The following is a 19,027-nucleotide window of genomic DNA, read 5'->3' on the forward strand; positions in this document are numbered from 1 at the left end:
GGTGGTCCAGGTGAACTTAAGGTTGGGGTAGAAGGAGTTGGTAAAGTGGATGAACTGTTCGAGCTCCTCATGGGAGCACAAGGCGGCACCGATACAGTCATCAGCGTAACGGAGGAAGAGGTGGGGTTTAGGGCCAGTGTAGGTACGGAAGAGAGATTGTTCCACGTACCCTTCAAACAGGCAGGCATAGCCTGGGCTCATGTGGGTACCCATGACCACGCACTTTGTTGTTTGTGTTTGCTTATGCATAGTAGCCTCTGCTGGGTATGACATTGCAAGTTACCTCACAAGTTTCCTGGCCTGAGGCTTGAGTGTACACAGTCCATGGATTCCTCATACAGCACCTTGCTTTGTTATTTATAGGTGTACATACATTCAAGTAGCACCGTGGCTGTACCAGGATCTCTAGTTTGTTGGCATTGCTGAAAGTGTTATATACCCAGACTCCAACAGGGCACGTACTGCTTAGTGAAGGCTTCTCTTCTTCAGCAATAAATAAGGCTAGTAATTGGTGTCGGGGCCACATGCTGAATGGCTTTCTCCTGCTCCACCTTGGAGCTTGTATTGATGACAGGAATTTCTCACCTGGCTGATGACTGGCTTATGTGGGAAGTCTGAGAGGAAAGTTTCGGAGAGGTTCAGAGACACATCCTCACTGTCTGACAAGGCAATCGGAAGGTTAGTATTGACCAGATATAGAACTGGACCAGCCAACTGCTCTGGCTAGAAGTATAGGTTAATGGTTTGGAATTCTATGATGAGACTGCCCAGAGCCTGTCCATCACCAACAAGAGTCAAATCAGGGCTGTGCTGGAATTCTCTCCATTTGCTTGGATGAGTGTAGTTCCAACAACACTCAGAAGGCTCTAGACCATCTAGGACAAAACAACTTGGTTATTTGGTACCGTGGACAGCAAGATCGACATGCACGTACCCCCTCCCCCACATCGCACCCCCCCAACAACCCCCCACCACCACTGACGCACTGAAGACAGTCAGTACCATTTACAAGATGCACTACCATAACTCACCAAGGTTCCTCCAACAGCACTGACCGTCTTTCACCAAGAGGGACGAGGGCAGTAGATGCAACTCACACACTGTCCTTACTTGAACTTTTGTTGCCATTCCTTCACGTCACTGGGTCAAAAACCCTGGAGGGCCCTCACTGAGGGCTCTGTGGGTGAACTTAAACCCCACGGACTGCAGAGCGTCAACGGAACAGTTCACCACAATCTTCTCCAGGGCAGTTAGCTATAGGAATACACGCTGGTCTAGATAGCAACAGCCACATCCCATGAATGAATTAAAAAATCTCATTGAGTTTAAGAAAGGTTACAATTACTATACCTCTGCAATTTTTGTAGATGCTATGTAAAAGTGATTAAATCATGTCATATTACGTGTCGGAATGACTTCATCATCAGTAACCTCCCTGAACTCCATGTATTCTAGAGAATAATTTTGTGTTTCCTGGTACTTGCCAAATTTAACCCAGCTCAAAGCACTATTTCCCCACCATTATGTTCCACAGGCGACTGCACTGTTTTAGATGGGTCATGTGCCCTGCACATTAAAAAGCAAGGCTCTTACAGGCTCAGAATAGAATGCATCAATAAGAGCAGTGTTCATTTCTCCTATCCCCCAACAGCACTCTGAGTTATCGCCAACACCTCCCCTCCCCACCCCAAGGGGACCAGCTCCCAATTAAATGCTGCGTTCAAGAGCAGAACAGCAACATTCGCAGAAGAGAGAAAACAAAACTGGATTCAACTTCAATAAGGAGGTTTAACAGCAAAGTATCACAGAGAGAGAGAAGGTAAAAGGTCCTTCCTTTATCAAATGCAACCCTACAGGAAATGATGAACAATGAAAGGAATTTTAGTAAGATTCCAGATGTACCAAATCACCAATCCTGCAACAAGAACAGAAAACTTAAAAAGATCTCAAACTGCTGCAGAATACGTACCAAAACACAAACAAAATGCTAATGAGCCTGGGATAATTAGGTGAAACCTTGGAATTACTTCTGCTATTTTTTTACGCTACCAACAGCAGTTCAGTGTTGAAAATTCCCTCCTATTTCACAATACTTGTTTTCCAGGGTGGTCCTTGGGCAAAGAAATGACAGCTCTACTTATAGAGCCCGCACAGTTCTCTTTTAAGGCCTTATTTTGCAAGCAAGATCTGTTAAGCTGCTGCAAAGCATCAACGGGGAGCTCCAATGATGCTGGAACTTAGCAGCAATAAGCAAAACATTACAGTATGTCTTCCGTAACATAATTTATATTTTGAGAATGAATTCAAAGGAGAAACACTGGCATTCCTGCCAAGGCTGGCACTCCATTAATTAGGCCAGGACAGGTCTTCCTGAAGGACTGCAGTCCCAGTGATGAAGGTTCATGCCTTCCTCAGAACAAAACAAAGAACTGTAAGTGCTGGAAATCTGAAACAAAGACATAAATTGCTGGAGAAACTGAGCAGATCTGGCAGCATCTTCTGAAGAAGGGTCACTGCTCCTGAAGCATTAGCCCTGCTTTCTCTCCACAGATGCTGCTGAACCTGCTGAGTTTCTCTAGCAATTTCTGTTTTTCCTCCTGGGAACAGTTAAGACTGGAATGAGATATGTGACCCAGAACGATTCAGAACAACCAGATAGCTTCTCTAAGGGGAACTGCTGAATCATTTGGATATTAATGACCATCTAATTGCTGTATCATCACTTCAAATGAGACCAAAATTTTATTTCAAGATTTTCAAAATTTGAGTTCAAATGCTCAAACTGCCCTGGCAGGATTTGAGTTCATTCATTGTGTCTGGGTAGAGGCCCAGTAATGTCATTAAGACACATTCACACAGACACACTGGCTGATGCTAGGACAGTCTTCAGTAAAGTGAGACTGTCTGTAGTCTGAGAATAAGCAGTTACAGAAAGAGTCCAGGTTTTTAATCTTGTAAGTTCCCAGGCAACAGACAGGAAAATACATGTTACTAATAGGCAGGGGGAACAGCTATTTATTCACACCCCAAGTCATCTCACAAAGCTCTCAGCACACAGACCAGCTCAGCATCCTGCCTTCAGAGTTGCCAGTACCCGACTTCTATCACTACCATTCTCCAGACTAGTCCAGTGTGGAATCCAGCCCATTCTACAAGACAGTCAGGGATGCTGCATTCAACTCAGAGGGTCCCAGTGAAAAAGCTATGTCTTACACAGTGCAAATTACTGAAGTAGAATCAAAGTCACTGTGCTGAGTTTGAGTTTAAGCCCTACTCCCGAGGCTGAAATTCAGGAACACATCCTCGGCAGTACTGCAAAAGTACAGTAATGTTGGAAGCTCAGTACCAAAGTAGTGCTGCACTATTGCATCAACGGTGCTCCAATGATGCTGGAACTTAGCAGCATTAAACAAAACATTACAGTATGTCTTCTGTAACATAATTTATATCTTGAGAATGAATTCAAAGGAGAAACAATGGCATTCCTGCCAAGGCTGGCACTCCATTGTCCATTCCTTAATTAGGCCAGGTCAGGTCTTCCTGAAGGACTGCAGTCCTAGTGATGAAGGCTCATGCCTTCCTCAGAACAAAACAAAGAACTGTAAGTGCTGGAAATCCGAAACAAAGACAGAAATTGCTGGAGAAACTGAGCAGATCTGGCAGCAGGGTCAGTATCGAAGGAGTGCCGCACTGCTGCAGGTTCAGCACCAAAAGGTCAGCTGATAAAAGCACTACGCTATCAGATGGTAAATATCTACTGAGCCCAGCACTGCTGGGAGCCAGTACCTACAGAAGGCTATACTGAGTTACAGTCACAATACAAACAATAGAAGCACTCCGACAGTGCCACTATGATTTTTTGCACTGCTGGACAGCTGCATTGTCCGAGGTCAGTACCAAGGGTGTCCTGCACTATGTGAGGCAGAGTACTGAAGGCAGGCTACACTGCTGGAAGTTCAGTATTCAGGGAGTGCTGCACTATCAGAGAGGCAGTGCAGGCAATATGAGATAACAAGGTGTAGAGCTGGATGAACACAGCAGGCCAAGCAGCATCAGAGGAGCAAGAAAGCTGACGTTTCAGGTCTAGACCCTTCTTCAAAAAAAAGCAAGCAATATGTTGCATTGTTGAAGACCGAGAGTGCGCTGCTTTGTCAGAGGATGCGCACTGAGGCAACACTACACCATCAGTGGGACAGTACTGATGCAGCACTGTACTGTCGGCAGGTCAGTGCTGCATTGTTGACAGCTCAGGTCCTTAAGACCTAATAATCTTCATTCTAAGATACAAAAGAAGGTAACCATGGAGATAATGGATGCATTGTGCCATCTTCCAAAATTCTGTAGATTCAGGAACAGTCCTGGCAGGTTACAGGATGGCAAATGTTTGCTAGTACTATTCGGGTGGATTTAACCTAGCTCAGAAGGGGGATGGGAAACTGAGGTGTAGTCCTAATACACAGGAGGATGAGCGTAGGGAGGACATGATCAGGACCTCACTGTCACAGGAGTGTGCTGGCAGACAGCAAGCTGGATTGAAGTGTGTCTACTTTAATGCCAGGAGTATCCGGAATAAGGTAGGTGAGCTTGCATCTTGGATAGGTACCTGGGACTTCGACGTTGTGGCCATTTCGAAGACATGGATAGAGCAGGGTCAGGAATGGATGTTGCAGGTTCCAGGGTTTAGATCTTTCATTAAGGTCAGGGAAGGTGGTAAAAGAGAGGGAGGTGTGGCTTTGTTGGTCAAGGACAGTATAACAGTGGCTGAAAGAACTTTTGAGGACTCGTCTACTAAGGTGGTTTGGGCTGAGGTTGGCAAGGAAGGTTTGTCGACTGAGTCAGTGTGGGTGGAAGTTAGGAACAGCAAGGGAGCAGTCACCTCACTGGAGGTTTTCTACAGACCCCCAAATAGCAGTAGGGAGATCAAAGAACTCATTGGCCGGCAGATTGTTGAAAAGTGCAGACGTAGCAGAGTTGTTGTTATGGGTGACTTCAACTTTCCCAATATAGATTGGAACCTCCTTAGTGCAGATGGTTGGGATGGAGGCGTTTTTGTCAGGTGTGTTCAGGAGGGTTTCCTTATTCAGTATGTGGACAGGCTGACGAGGGGGGAGGCCATTTTGAATTTGGTGCTCAGCAATGAGCCAGGACAGGTGTCAGATCTCGTGGTGGGAGAACACTTTGGCGATAGTGACCACAACAGCCTCACATTTACCAAAGCCATGGAAAGGGAAAGTAGCAGTTACCAGGGGAAGATATTTAACTGGGGTAAAGGAAACTATGACTCTATCAGGCAGGAGTTGGGAAGTACAGATTGGGAGCAATTGTTCCACAGAAAGGGCACAGCAGACATGTGGAGGCTGTTTAAGGGGCAGTTGTTGCGAGTGATGTATAAATTTGTTCCTCTGAGACAGGTAAGAAGGGGTAAGATTAAGGAGCCTTGGATGACTGCTAGAGAGGTGCTTCTTGTCAAAAAGAAAAAGGCAGCGTACGTAAGGTGGAGGAAGCAAGGGTCGAGCACAGCTTTAGAGGGTTACAGGCTTGCTCGGAAGGAGCTCAAAAGTAGTTTTTATAAATGACTTGGATGAGGAGGTTGAGGGGTGGGTTAGTATGTTTGCTGATGACACAAAGGTTGGAGGCGCCGTCGATAGTATCGAGGGACATTGCAGGCTTCAGCGAGACATTGACAGAATGCAGAGCTGGGCTGAGAAATGGCAGGTAGAGTTCAACGTGGATAAATGCGAAGTGATGCATTTTGGAAGGTCAAACTTAAATGCTGAATCTTGGATTAAAGGCAGGATTCTCAGCAGTGTGGAAGAACAGCGGGATCTTGGTGTTCAAGTGCATAGCTCCCTAAAAGTTGCCACCCAGGTGGATAAGGTTGTTAAGAAAGCATATGGTTTTTGGCTTTCATTAACAGGGCGATCAAGTTTAAAAGCTGCGAGGTTATGCTGCAGCTCTACAAAACCCTGGTGAGACCACACTTGGAATATTGTGTCCAGTTCTGGTCGCCGTATTACAGGAAAGATGTGGAGGTTTTGGAGAGGGTGCAAAGGAGGTTTACCAGGATGCTGCCTGGACTGGAGGGCTTGTCTTACGAGGAGAGGTTGACTGAGCTTGGACTTTTCTCTCTGGAGAGTAGGAGGAAGAGAAGTGACTTGATCGAGGTGTACAAGGTAATGAGAGGCATTGATAGAGTCGATAGCCAGAGACTTTTCCCCAGGGCAGGATTGACTGCCAATGAGGGGTCATAGTTTTAAGGTATTAGGAGGAAGGTATAGAGGAGAGGTCAGAGGGAGGTTCTTCACCCAGAGAGTTGTGAGCGCATGGAATAGTTTACCAGTGGTAGTCGTGGAAGCAGAGTCATTAGTGACATTTAAGCGACTGCTGGACATCTACATGGACAGCAGTGAATTGAGGGGAATGTAGGTTAGGTTATTTTTGGATAAGGATTATTCCACGGCACAACGTCGTGGGCCGAAGGGCCTGTACTTTTCTATGTTCTATGTTCTATGTTCTAAATGTAACCCTAGTGTTTAAAAAAGGGAGGCAGAATTCTGGGAATTACAGACCAGTTAGCCTAACATTAATAGTCAGTAAAATGTTATAAAGGATTTGATAAGAGGACACTTCAAAACCACCAATGGGATTGTACAAAGTCAAAATGAATTAACGAAACAAGAGTTGTGTCTGACAAAGCCACTGGAGTTTTTTTAGGGACGCTTGTAGAATTGATGAGGGAAAACCAGCGACTGTGGCGTATTTAGAGACAGTAAGGACTGCAGATGCTGGAGTCAGAGATACACAGTGTAGAACTAGAGAAACACAGCAACCCAGGCACCGTCAGAGGAGCAGGAAAATTGATGTTTAGGGTTGAGACCCTACTTCAGAATTTCTGAGGAAGGGTCCTGACCCAAAATGTCAACTTTCCTGCTCCACTGATGGTGCCTGGCCCAATGTGGTGCATTTAGATTTTGAAAAACCTTTGGATAGAGACCCACACTGAAGAATAGTGTGCAAAATCAGCATATTTTAGGACGGGGGGGGGTGCTGGCATTGATTGAGAATTGTTTAGCAAACAAAGAACAACTGAAATAGAGACAGTAGAAATTGCAGATGCTGGAATCAGAGACAAAACAGAGTGGAGCTGGCGGAACACAGCAGGCCAGGCAGCATCAGAGGAGCAGGAAAGTTGACATTTCAGGTCGGGACCCTTCTTCAGAAATTTCTGAAACATCAATTTTCCTGCTTCCCTGATGCTGCCTGGCCTGCTGTGTTCCTCCAGCTTTCCACACTGTGTTACAACAGGAATAGACATTTACTAATGTCCTTTGGGGAAGGAAAATGTGTACATTCCAGGTCTGGCTTACTTGTGACTCCAAACCCACAACAATATGTGGTTGATTTTTAACTGCCTCTGGCTAATTAGGGATAGGTAATAATTGCTGGTCTGACCAGTGAAAGCCTCATAATGCAAATGAAAACAAAAGAAAGCCATTTACAAAGTGGAAGGCAGTGGTAAGTAGGCCACGACAGGGATCACTGTTTGCACTCCAACTATTCATAATATTTAGCAACAACTTGGCTGAGGCAATCAAATATAACATTTCCAAATTTGCTGAGGTCACAAAACTAAACAAAAAGACCCCGTCTGGCCTCTCGTGTCGACACAAAAAGATCTTACTTCCGTAATTGGAAGAGAAGCAAATAATTCTCCCTGTGTTGTGGCACTATTTACGCCTTAAACCATCTGAATAAAACTTATCAGAGGTAGTAAGAACTGATGATGCTGGATTTAGAGATAACACAGTGTGGAGCTGGAGGAACATAGCACGCCAGGCAGCATCAGAGGAGCAGGAAAGTTGATGGTCCTCAGATGCCACCTGGCTTGCTGTGTTCCTCCAGCCCCACAATGAATAAAACATATGGTTCTGTCACTGTTTCATGGCTGATGATGTGACCTCATTTTGCAGAAATCGACAGTTTTGTTAATGCGTAGATTAGATTCCCTACAGTGAGGAAACAGGCCCTTTGGCCCAACAAGTCCACACTGCCCCTTGAAGCATCCAACGCAGACCCATCCCCCTATAACCCACATACCCCTGAACACTACGGGCAATTTAGCATGGCCAATCCATCTAGCCTGCACATCTTTGGACAGTGGGAGGAAAGCAGAGCACCCAGAGGAAACTCACACAGACACAGGGAGAATGTGCAAACTCCGCACAGTCAGTTACCCGAGGCTGGAATTGAACCCGGGTCCCTGGTGCTGTGAGGCTGCAGTGCTAACCACTGAGCCACCGTGCCGCCCCTGCAGTGCTAACCACCAAGCCACCATGCCACCACGTAAAATAGAGACAGAAAGAACAAAATTGGTTTGATAACCTTATGAGAAGAGGTCAGGTGTGAAAAGTGCTATTTTGGATGAGACATGAAGCCAAAGCAAGGAGTCCTCTCAAGTAGATGTTTGTCTCTGACATTATTTCAAAGAGGAACCCGGGAATTCACCTCGTGTCCTGGCTAATACTTACGCCTTAGTGAACCTCAATAAAATGGACTATCGGATCATTTATTTCATTGCTGATTGTGAGATAACACCATCAAATTTACTGCCACAATTTATGCTCTTTGGAGATTCAGTATACACATAGCAAGAGGTGCTCATCAGATAAATGTAAATGATCCAGTGTAGAACAATGCTTTCATTACCACACTAATTTTAAAATTATCATCCTTGTTTACAATCCCTCCAGGTCCTGTACCCAATCTCTGTAACCCCCTCCAGCCATATAACCCTCATAGACCTTGTGATCCTCCAGTTCTTACCTCTGGATCACCATTGGCATTAATCATTTCACCACTGGCAGCCATGCCTTTATCTGCCAAGGCCCCAACCATTGAAATTTCTACCTTCAACATTCCTACATCACTCTTTAAGATGAAGTTTAAAAAGCCACTTCTTTGACCAAATCTTTGGTCAGCCGTCGTACTATTCCTTTATGTTACTCTGTGCCAATTTTTGTTTTTGATAATGGCTCCTGCGAAGCTTCATGGGATGCCATAAATTGTTAAAGGTCCTGTATGCCATCCACAAGACACTAGTCAAGGGTATGATGGAATACTCCCCACCTTACCTGATGGGTGCCACTCCATGAAGATTGAAACCATCCAGGACAAAGCAGCCCACTTGAGAGGCACTCCATCCACAAAAATCCACTCCGTCCACCACCGAAGCTCAGTAGCATCAGTGTGTACCATCTAAAGGTGCACTGCTGAAATTCACCAAGGATCCCTGGACAACACCATCCAAACGTATGGCCATTATTAACCAGATGAACATGGGCAACTGCCACTTGGAAGATCCCTTGAAAGCCGCTCACCATCTTGACTTGGAAATATATTGCCACTCCTTCAGTGTTTCTGGGTCAAAATGCTGGAACTCCCTCCCTCTATGCGGTCTCCTCAAAAACTCTCTCCCTCTGTCCCTGGATCTAACTACATCAAATAGACTGTTGCAGTTCAAGAAAGTAGCTCACCACCACTTACTATGGGCAATTAGGGATGGGTAATAAGTGCTAGCCCAGCCAACAACGCCCACGTACTATGAGTGAATTAAGAAATGCAGGTTGTGGCTCTTGTCAGATACTGCTTTAGGAAGCCACACTGTTAAACATTTCACTCCCACTACAGCTATTCAAGCAAGTCAATAACAATTCATAACTATGTCACTTATTCACAGTTATGGAGCTTTTAACAGTAATTTTCACCCTTAAAAAGACTTATAATTATTCAAACTATTTATGCAACTTTGAAAAAAAATCATATATAGATATTCACTCAGAGCAGATCTTGATGAAGGGATCACAAAATCTGAATCAGCTAATTTATCCAACTTTGATGATCTGTCCTTCTCCCTGTTCAATTACATCTCGTAAATATTGCATGTTTCGGTATCATTACCTTTAAGAAAATTACCAGTTATGTCAGGTTTTTCAAATTGTTTTACTTCACCACAAAAGACTTCCTTTCAAGTTGATATCACTAGCTGGAGGTTTGCCTGACAGAGCCCATTGTTAGTCAGGACTGTAAAATAGAATTAAAAGTTACAGCTCAGTATTGTCACATTGTTACAACCAATCCAACCTGTTACTGGGGAAAGAGAAATCACAATGAAACTAATATTCATAAATATTGAGTGATAATGTGCAACAATCTTTAGAAAGAAGGTATTTACATTTCTGTAGTGCATCTCACAGCCTCAGGACATCCTGAGGCTTCTCAGCCAACATCTTGACATGTAACCATCGTTGTCAGAAATGTGAAACCCAAATTATGCAAAGCAACCTCCCACGAACAGTAATATGATAATGACAGGATCATTTGTTTTAGTGATATAGATTGAAGGACAAATATTGGCTCAGGACACCAGGATGAACTTCTATGTTTTTCATTAAAATCTTGTCATGTTATCTTGTACATCAACCTGAGAGAGCAGACCGGGCCCCACATTTCAATTTGATTGATCGATTTATTGTCACGTATACTGAATCACAGTGAAAAGCTTTGCTTATGAGCGATACAGGCAGACCACAGCAAGCAAAGGATATACAGATCAAAAAGACTTAGAGACATACAGGTTACATTCCAGGTTACGTAATTTGAGGGCAAAAGACTACACCATCAAAAGTATACCTCTCCCTCAGTGTTGCACTGTAAGCATCAAAGGAGATTACATGCTTGAGTCTCTTCAGTAAATGGGGGTAAAAACCCCTGAGCCAAAGTCAAAAATGCCATCCACTATCTGACAACAAATTCATTGCTGTATATTAATCTACAATAGTCATCAGTAATTAAACCTTTCACAATGCTCTCCAGGACACAATCCAGCTGGGAAGGGACACAACATGCATGAAACAACTGGACGCAGCTCAACTCAACACACTATGAAATTTATCACTTCTCTGAAACCTTCATGAAGCCAGGGAGGGCTATAGGTCTTGGAGATGAACGGTTAGTGATTATTTTTGACAAAGAATAAATCAAACTCAAGCAGAGTCAGATTTAAGCACCAAAGGATAAATTCACAAAGGTGGGCAGAACTTTTTGTTTCACATTTGTCATTCACAACACGTGACAGCTGCTCAAAGAAGTCCAGGAAAGGCGACCAGCCAGAACAAGGGTCAAGGTAAAATAATGAGATTGCTGGACTGAACAGCATCTTCTCACATCCGAAGCTATTGCTGTTTGTGCATAATGATAGGTAAAACCATAAAAAGAAATTCGAGGCATCAATGCTTGAGGTCACAATCAAACGAAGAATCCCAAATTAATACAATATTCTATTGGACATTTTAATATTCTATTAAAATCTGATAAGATGATATTCCGAGCAGTACAGGGACCTTTCTTAGCTACTTAATAAAATGTTTACTTGCACTCTTTAATCCCATTCATAAGCAATTGCCTCTTCAATTCCCTACCCTCGCTCAACAAAATTTTATTTTGTTCGCTCCTCTCCTGGAAGATCTAAGAATCAAGTCATTATACATTTTGGGTTGGACTACACAGAATAAACCATGGAATTACCAACTGTCGAGTTATTCTCATTCATCTCAATAACAGACATCCACAAAGCATTTGTCACCATTCTGACATTAACTGCTTCCTAACACACCATTATGTAAAGGACAATTAAATGTCCCTTTTCTAACAAGAATTGTTTTAAACACTGTGGGGAAGACAATACTTGGAGCTTCCAAAGATTCAGGGCATGACAGGATTTACAAGATCCACTTACAACCCAGCCAAAAAAAATCTACATAAGTGCCCATAAAATTGGACTCCAGCCAAAACCTCCCCTGGAATTATGCACGCATCAACATCCATGTGAAAACAAAATAATTGCTTTCAATAGCAGAAGGGTTAATAAGTAGGGAATGCAGGTTTTAGGAATCTGTGAAAATAAACAGGGGTCACTTTTAGAAATGGACTGTATGCAGTGAGTTGTGTTCTGAAATGCAGAGACTGAAAAGATGAAGCTACAAACTCAATATTTCAAAAGGAATTGGAAAAAATACTTGAAAAAGCAAACATTTATAGATCTAAAGGGAAGCAGCAGGGATGGAATAGTAACTAGCAATTAATCAGGAGGAAGACAAATGTTTGCAACTACAGTAGAAGTAGAGATTGATAAATTTCTGATTACTCTGAGCATACAAATTTCTGATGATCGGGTGGGTAAAAAGGCATTGAAATGTGGGCTCAGCCAAGAATGTGTTGAATAGTGGAGCAGGTTCAATGGACTTATTGGTCTACTCTTGGTCCTGTGTACCTATGTTCTGAAAACAGGCATCCCAGATTTATTCTACTTCCAAAGAATGTTGTATGGTACACCAAAGCAATAGTAAATGGGCACTGTACTGCCAGAGGGATGGCACTGCTTGGGCACCTCAAAGTCAGAGGTGCTAGCTTTCAGGTGGGTCATTATATCAAGTCCCCATCCGGCCTCTCAGAAGAACTTATAAGATCCTCTGGCCACTATTTTAAAAACAAGCTGGAGAATTCTCCCCAGTACCCACACCAATAATAATCACTCAACTAACACACATATGTATATTATTAACTCATCACTGTTTGAGGGATCTTGCTGTGCACAGATTGGCTGCCTTGTTTCCTGTACTAGCATGCTTTTGGACATTTTGAGGTGGGAGTAGAAGGTGTTGGTTTTGTTTGCTGTTCATTTCTCTGTACAAGGAGCTCAGCACAGTTGACATCTGGAGATTTCTAGTCAACACCCGTGGTTTTTGGTTTGCAACAATCCGAAGGAAACACGTCAGTTTTATTTTCATGCAGGACTCAAGAATTGAAAGTGCAAACAAACTAGTGAGCCAGAGAATTAACATCACTCCAACTGGCCAGTGTGTTCAAACAATTCGCAACGTGTGGGAATACATTTTCCTCAATATTTTGGGAAATGTTAACACAAGGGCAGTGTTAAAACTGTCACCCCAAAACTGTAAGGCAGCTGGAATGTAAAAACCTGGAATATTCAATGGCTTCTCTTCCTCGGGAAACTGGAGGGGGAAGTGGAATAGAGACTGGGGACAGGAAGGGAGGTGGCAAAAGAGAACAACATCTGTAGCTAGGAAGAGGAGGACAACAAGAGAATAAATTTCACAACCACAAGCACAGTAAATCTTATGCCCACTTAACTCATTCATCCAAGATGCATGTGTCTGTACATTTCATTAGTGAATTAAAGAAATGGGGTACAAATGTATTAAAAGGTTGCTTGTGCAGCCTTTTGAACCTCGGATTTCGTATAAACAGGGTGAGGTGGGTTGACAAAGCTACCCATTTAAAAATGGCTGCATCACCTTTTAATGTAGAAAATCCTTTGCAAGACGCATAGTGACATATAGCAATTAAAAACAACATACGCTTTGAACTTTGAGAACTTTGAACTTAGTGAAAGGGTATTAACCTGAAAAATCAACTCTATTTCTGTCTCCACGGTTGCTGACAGACCTGTTGAGTATTTCCAGCATCTGCAGCACCTGCATTTTGCTCTTCTATTACTCTGTTACAGCACTTTGTTGCAGACACCCTGCTATGTTATGGTCTAAATAGCTGTAACTCAACAGTTAAACATAATATAAATTCACTAATATTATACCCACAAACACAAGTACTGGAGTTCAATAATCTGTACACTGGAAGAACACCTGGGCAGCTGGTAGTAAGTTAGGAAACACATCATATAAGTTACAAGGAATTTCATCTTCTGAACCTCTGTATAGAGCCTGGAGTTTATGAAAGTGGATGTGGAAAGACTGAGACCAGAGAACAAATAGAAAAGCAAACTGGAGACTGAAGCTTTCCAATCAAATTGAATCTTTCCTCGATAAAGAGCTCAGCATGTTTCACACAACATTGGTCAGGAAGCAGCAGACTATCCCCTCACCACCCAAGTGACCCAACAGCTCGAGTTAGGAGAAGGAATGGGAGGGGTGTACAGGAGAGGAAGAGAGAATGGACGAGAGATAGAGAAGAGGAGGAGGGAAGAGAGTGGGAAGAGGAGGAGGGAGGGGAGTGGAGGAGAAGGGGAGGGACTGGGGAGAGGAGGGAGTGCAGTTGAGGAGGTGGTGGGAGGAAAGGGGGGAAATAGAGGAAGGAGTGCAGTTGGGAGAGGAGGAGGGAGGTGAGTTGGGAGATGTGCATGTAATAATTCTGGTCCCAAGGGCACAGAACTGCAATAGGGACAGAGTTCCAGTGTAGTCATGGTGAGACTGCAATTCCATGGCTTGTTAGCGGTCATCTGCTACAAATGTAACTGATAGTGCAAACAATCCAGCCAAAAGTTCAAAGATTATTCTCTGATTGTCCTGATCTTCAATGCTGGAAGTGAATTTCTGATGCAGCTCTCCAAGATTTGACACCTCCTCCCAAAGGCACTTGCGGGGAGTGGGTTAGAGACGGTTTAAATTGCATGGATTGAGTTAGGTTTATTGTCATATGAGTACAGCAAAAAGTTTACGAGTCACCACTTACGGTGCCACCTCAAGGTACAAAGGTGCCTAGGTACAAAATCTTGGTACAAAGCAGAAAATTAAAGAAAACAAAGTTAAAAAGATGATCCTCCCAGACAGATCTGCAGGCCTGCAGGGTGACTCACAGCAGTGATTTCGGACAAGCTGAGGTTAACTGCAGCTGTGCATTCACTTCCCGAAGAACACATGTACGATGGCAGACACAATAAAACGTAACCCAGAAAGGCGCAGTCATTCAAGCGGAGAAAAGCGCTCTCGAACCACTGAAAGTATAACTTTCCAAATAGTTCCCCGCGGCCACTTTTGAAAAAAAATTTACACAGCTTCTTTTGAACAGCAACTTCTATTGTTTGCCAGTGAGTCGGGATTCCCCATCGACGCTGTACAGAAACACACAGAGTTCTCTGCTCTCGGCGCGTTACACACAAGTCAACAATAACTAGCGTCAACACAGTAACGGGGGTGGGGGGGGGGGGGGGGTGGGTGGAGGGGTGGTACCACCAACAGGAGCAGGTCAACAGGAGGGGGTTGGAAAGAAGTGGTGGGATAGTGGAGGGAGAGGCAGTTGGCGGAGGTGGGGGAAATGGTGCAAAAAGACGGTGGTGGGAAGGAAGAGGGTAGTTGGAGAGGCAGGAAGCAAGACATAAGTATGGCCAAAGGCTTGGGGGGGTGGGCAAGGAGAGGACGGTAGGAGGTGAGGAGGGGAGTGGGGAGAAGGAGCAAGGGATGGAGGGGAAGTGGGGAGGAGGATAGGAACGGGGAAAGGGAGATTGGGCAAGGGGTGTAGGGCTAAAGGGAAAGAGCAGGAGTTAGGAGAAGGGATGGGAGGGGTGTACGGGAGAGGAAGAGGGAATGGAGGAGAGATGGAGAAGAGGGGGAGGGAAGAGAGTGGGAAGAGGAGGAGGGAGGGGAGTGGAGGAGAAGAGGAGGGACTGGGGAGAGGAGAGAGTGCAGTTGAGGAGGTGGTGGGAGGAAAGGGGGGAAATAGAGGAAGGAGTGCAGTTGGAAGAGGAGGAGGGAGGTGAGTTGGGAGATGTGATGGCACAGCCGTACCAGAGGGGAAGGGGAGGAGAGGAAGGAAAAGAAGGATGGGAGGGGAGGGGAGAGAGTGGGGAAAGTGAGGGGGGAAGACCAAGGGGGTGGGGCAAGAGAGGAGAGGATGGGAAGGGAGCAGAGGGTAGATCAAGGTGGAGGGGGCAGATGACTGTGGAGGAAGGGGGGAGAAGGGAAGGGTAAAGATGGGGGGAAGGGGAGGGGCAAAGGGGAAACAAGGGCGAAGGCGATGGGGAGGGGGAGAAATAGGGTGAAGGAGTCGGCAGAGTGAGGGAGACAGGGAGGGTTGGGTGAAAGGGGTAAAGGGGAAAACAGGGGAGGGGAAGGAGAAGGGGGAGAGGGAGGTTAAAGGAATGGGAAGGGGAAGTGAAGGGTGGGAGTCGAGAGGAAGGCAAAGGGAGCATCGTGAGTGAGGAGGAGGGGAATAGGATGAGTGGGAAGGGATCAAGGTAAGGAGGAGTGAAAGAGTGGGTAGGAAGGGGCAAGGGTCATGACAGAGGGGAAGGCACGGGAGAAACGGGAAGCAGGATGGGGGGATAAAGGGAAGATGGAGGAGAGGGGAGTGGGTAAGGTAAAGAGAGAGGGAAGAAGGCAAGACAGATACTAAGGGGAAGAGGGTGGGAGGGGAGCAGGGAATAGGGAGGGAGGGGGAGCAGAGGGGAAGAGGGATAAAAGGGGGAGGGGGAGCAGAAGGAAGGGAAGGGGAGAAAGTAAGGGGGGAAGTGGGAGAGAGATGGGAAGGCAAGTTTCAGTGAAGTGGGACGGGAGGAAACAAGGGGAAGAAAGAAGGGAGGGGAGAAGGGAGGTGAGAAGGCAGAGGAGAGGGAATGGAAAGAGGAGAGGGGAAGGGGAAGAGAGTGGGGAGGGGAAGAGGGAGGGAAAGGGAAAGAAGGAGGGAAGGAGAAGAGGGAGGGGAAGGGGAGATGTTGGGTAGGAAAGGGGGAAAGGGGATGGGGAAAGAGGGTGTTTGCGTGGGGAGGGAGTAAGAAGATAGTTTGGGAGGAGGGTAAGGAAGGGAAGGACCCAAGTGATGGGAGGCCGTGGTGAGAGAAGAGAAGGAAAGTGGTGGTGAGGGGATTTGCTAAAGGAATTGGATAAGACAGTGAGTTAGTTGGAGTTAAATAAAGAATGGGGTTGTTAGGGATTTGCAAGGTGGAGGGGTTTGAAGAAGGAACAAAGTAAGGGGATCTCTCCCCTTACGTTGCAACCAAAGTAAGAAGAGGGCAGTTCTGAAGAAGGGTCACTGGACCCGAAACATTAACTCTGATTTCTCTTCACGGATGCGGCCACATCTGCTGAGATTTCCAGGAATTTCTGTTTTTTGTTTTAAGAAGAGGGGAGTTCGGTATGAGTACTGAGATGGGAGGACAGAAAGCATGAGGGGGTAGGTGGAGTTATGAGAGGGTGGATCAGGCAGGAATGAATGGGAGGATGGGGGGGTGGATGCAGATGGGTGGGGCATGAGGGGTTTAGGAGAGGGAGATGGGGTGGCTACAGAAAGGACAGTGATATTGGGTAGATGATGGGAGTGAGGGGTGGTAGGAGGGCAGAAATGGGAAATGGGATGAATGGGTTTAAGGGTGGGAAATGGGGAACAGAGAGAAAGGGGAAATTGGTGAAGTGACGGTTGACATGGAGGGGGGATTGGGAGGGGTAGGCAAGACGGAATGGGGTATGATAATTAAAGGATAAAAGTGTCGAGGATTTGGAACAAAGAGAATGGGAGGGAAGAAGGGGAAACAGATGGAGGTAAGATAGGGAGAAATGTGTGAGTTAATGAGGGAGAGGGAGAAGGGAAGGATGAGATGGGGGAAGGGGAGATGAGGGAAGAATAGATGATACAGGGAAATGGGGAGGGTGTAGATTGGGATGTGGAGTTGGAGGGATGGAGAAGATGAAGGAGGGGATAATGGAGAATGGGGATGGTGATGGGGAAGTTGGTGAGAGGGTGACAGGGAGGGGGCGAGATGCAGATGTGGAGAAAAAACAGGGCATTGGAGATCAGGACTTGGGTATGTCAAGGAGCATAGGAAGAAAAGAGTGACAGCAATTTACAGGACAGATTGAGCAGTGTGTGCACAGGAGAAGGGGCACAGTGATGCACACAGAGAGAATGGGCACTGGGCACAGTGCCAAATGTGGGGCAGCGGGGGTGTGCTGCAGCAAGATGTGTATTTCAGGATCATGGTGTGTGGGGCTGGATTTCCTGGGAAGAAGGAAACATAGGACAAATTGGGTGGGTGAATCAGCAGGTGGGCACAGGGCAGGGGACCGCAAGGCAGGAGCTGAGGGATGTGAGGGCGAAAGGGGAGTGAATGGTCAATAAGAGGTGGGAGACAGGAAGAATGGAAAGGTGTGGTGGAAGGAGATGGGAAGGTGAGGGATTAGCAAACTTGAGGAGGAGGTGATAGAGACTAAACGGAAGCACTGATAGGATTAGGGCTGGTGATGGGTGAGGGAGAGCTGGTGACGGATGATGATGGGGTGGGGGCTATGAGTGTTCTTGGGCGGGGGTACGCTGGTTGAAGCTCAGGGTCAGATCTCCCTCCCCAGTTCCAGCCGTTCTCCCGCCCGCCGACAATGAGTGGGGATCCGGCCCCGACCACCTGCCCGCCCGCTTGCTTACCGATCTTGACTTTGACGCTCTGTAGGAGCCGCAGCCCCTCTTCCTCCAGCGCCATTCCCGCCGCCGCCGCCGCCGGAGCGAGACAGCGACCATCCGCCTCACAACATCCACAAGCCCAAGCCGCACTCTCACCGCCCATTGGCCCAGAGCCCGCACCGCCACACTCCCATTGGGCACCCGCCCAGAGAAGCGGCCGCGCTGATTGGTCCATTGCCACGCGCTTCTCTATTGGCTGCGCTCTAACGCCTTCCCTCTCTCTGATTGGAGGCAACCTGGAGGCCGGGCCCCCGCTCGCAGCTGATTGGTCGAACGCCGCAACATGGCACATGGTCCTGGTATTTAGCCGGTGGTTCGAGTCCCGGGGCCGGCACCGGAGCGAGCGTACGGCAGTAGTGCCTAGGGCCGCCTGTACCCTGGCTGGCTGGCTGGCTGGCTGGCTGGCTGGCTGGCTGGCTGGCTGGCTGGGGTGTGATGGGCTAAAGCTACTGTCATATATGGGAGCTGTGGGCAGCGGGCCGGGGGTGAGAGGCTGGCGACCTCTCAGGGAAAGCTCGCTGTTGGTGTGGATTTGGGGAACCTGTCTGGCGTGGGATGGAGGGGAGCCGGGTGCAGGTTTGGGGGGGGGTCCTTTCCCGGGTTCTGATGTACAGGCTTGTGTTTGGACACTGGAACAAAGGGCGGTTGGTTACAAAGTATCCCCTCCCATTGTCAATACAATGTAACCATGAGAGGACGGTGTTGCTGAATGTAACCAATGCAAGCCGAGACTCCGACTCGCAGCAGCTTCGTGTGTTTTAGCTTA

The 19,027-nt window shown here is 46.4% G+C and overlaps 1 protein-coding gene across 1 annotated transcript in view; it reads right to left on the bottom strand.

Annotated features, from left to right (window-relative positions):
- rasa3 (RAS p21 protein activator 3) overlaps window positions 1-18,350 on the bottom strand; it is a 179,622-nt gene extending 161,272 nt beyond the window's left edge. Inside the window, exon 1 of the mRNA XM_048532325.2 lies at window positions 18,226-18,350. Coding sequence (XP_048388282.1) covers window positions 18,226-18,280 — 55 coding nt within the window. The 5' untranslated portion in view covers window positions 18,281-18,350. The remainder of the gene's footprint in view (window positions 1-18,225) is intronic.
- Between the last annotated feature and the right edge of the window lie 677 nt (window positions 18,351-19,027).

This window comes from Stegostoma tigrinum, chromosome 6 (assembly GCF_030684315.1).
Source record: "Stegostoma tigrinum isolate sSteTig4 chromosome 6, sSteTig4.hap1, whole genome shotgun sequence".
Classification (NCBI taxonomy): domain Eukaryota; kingdom Metazoa; phylum Chordata; class Chondrichthyes; order Orectolobiformes; family Stegostomatidae; genus Stegostoma; species Stegostoma tigrinum.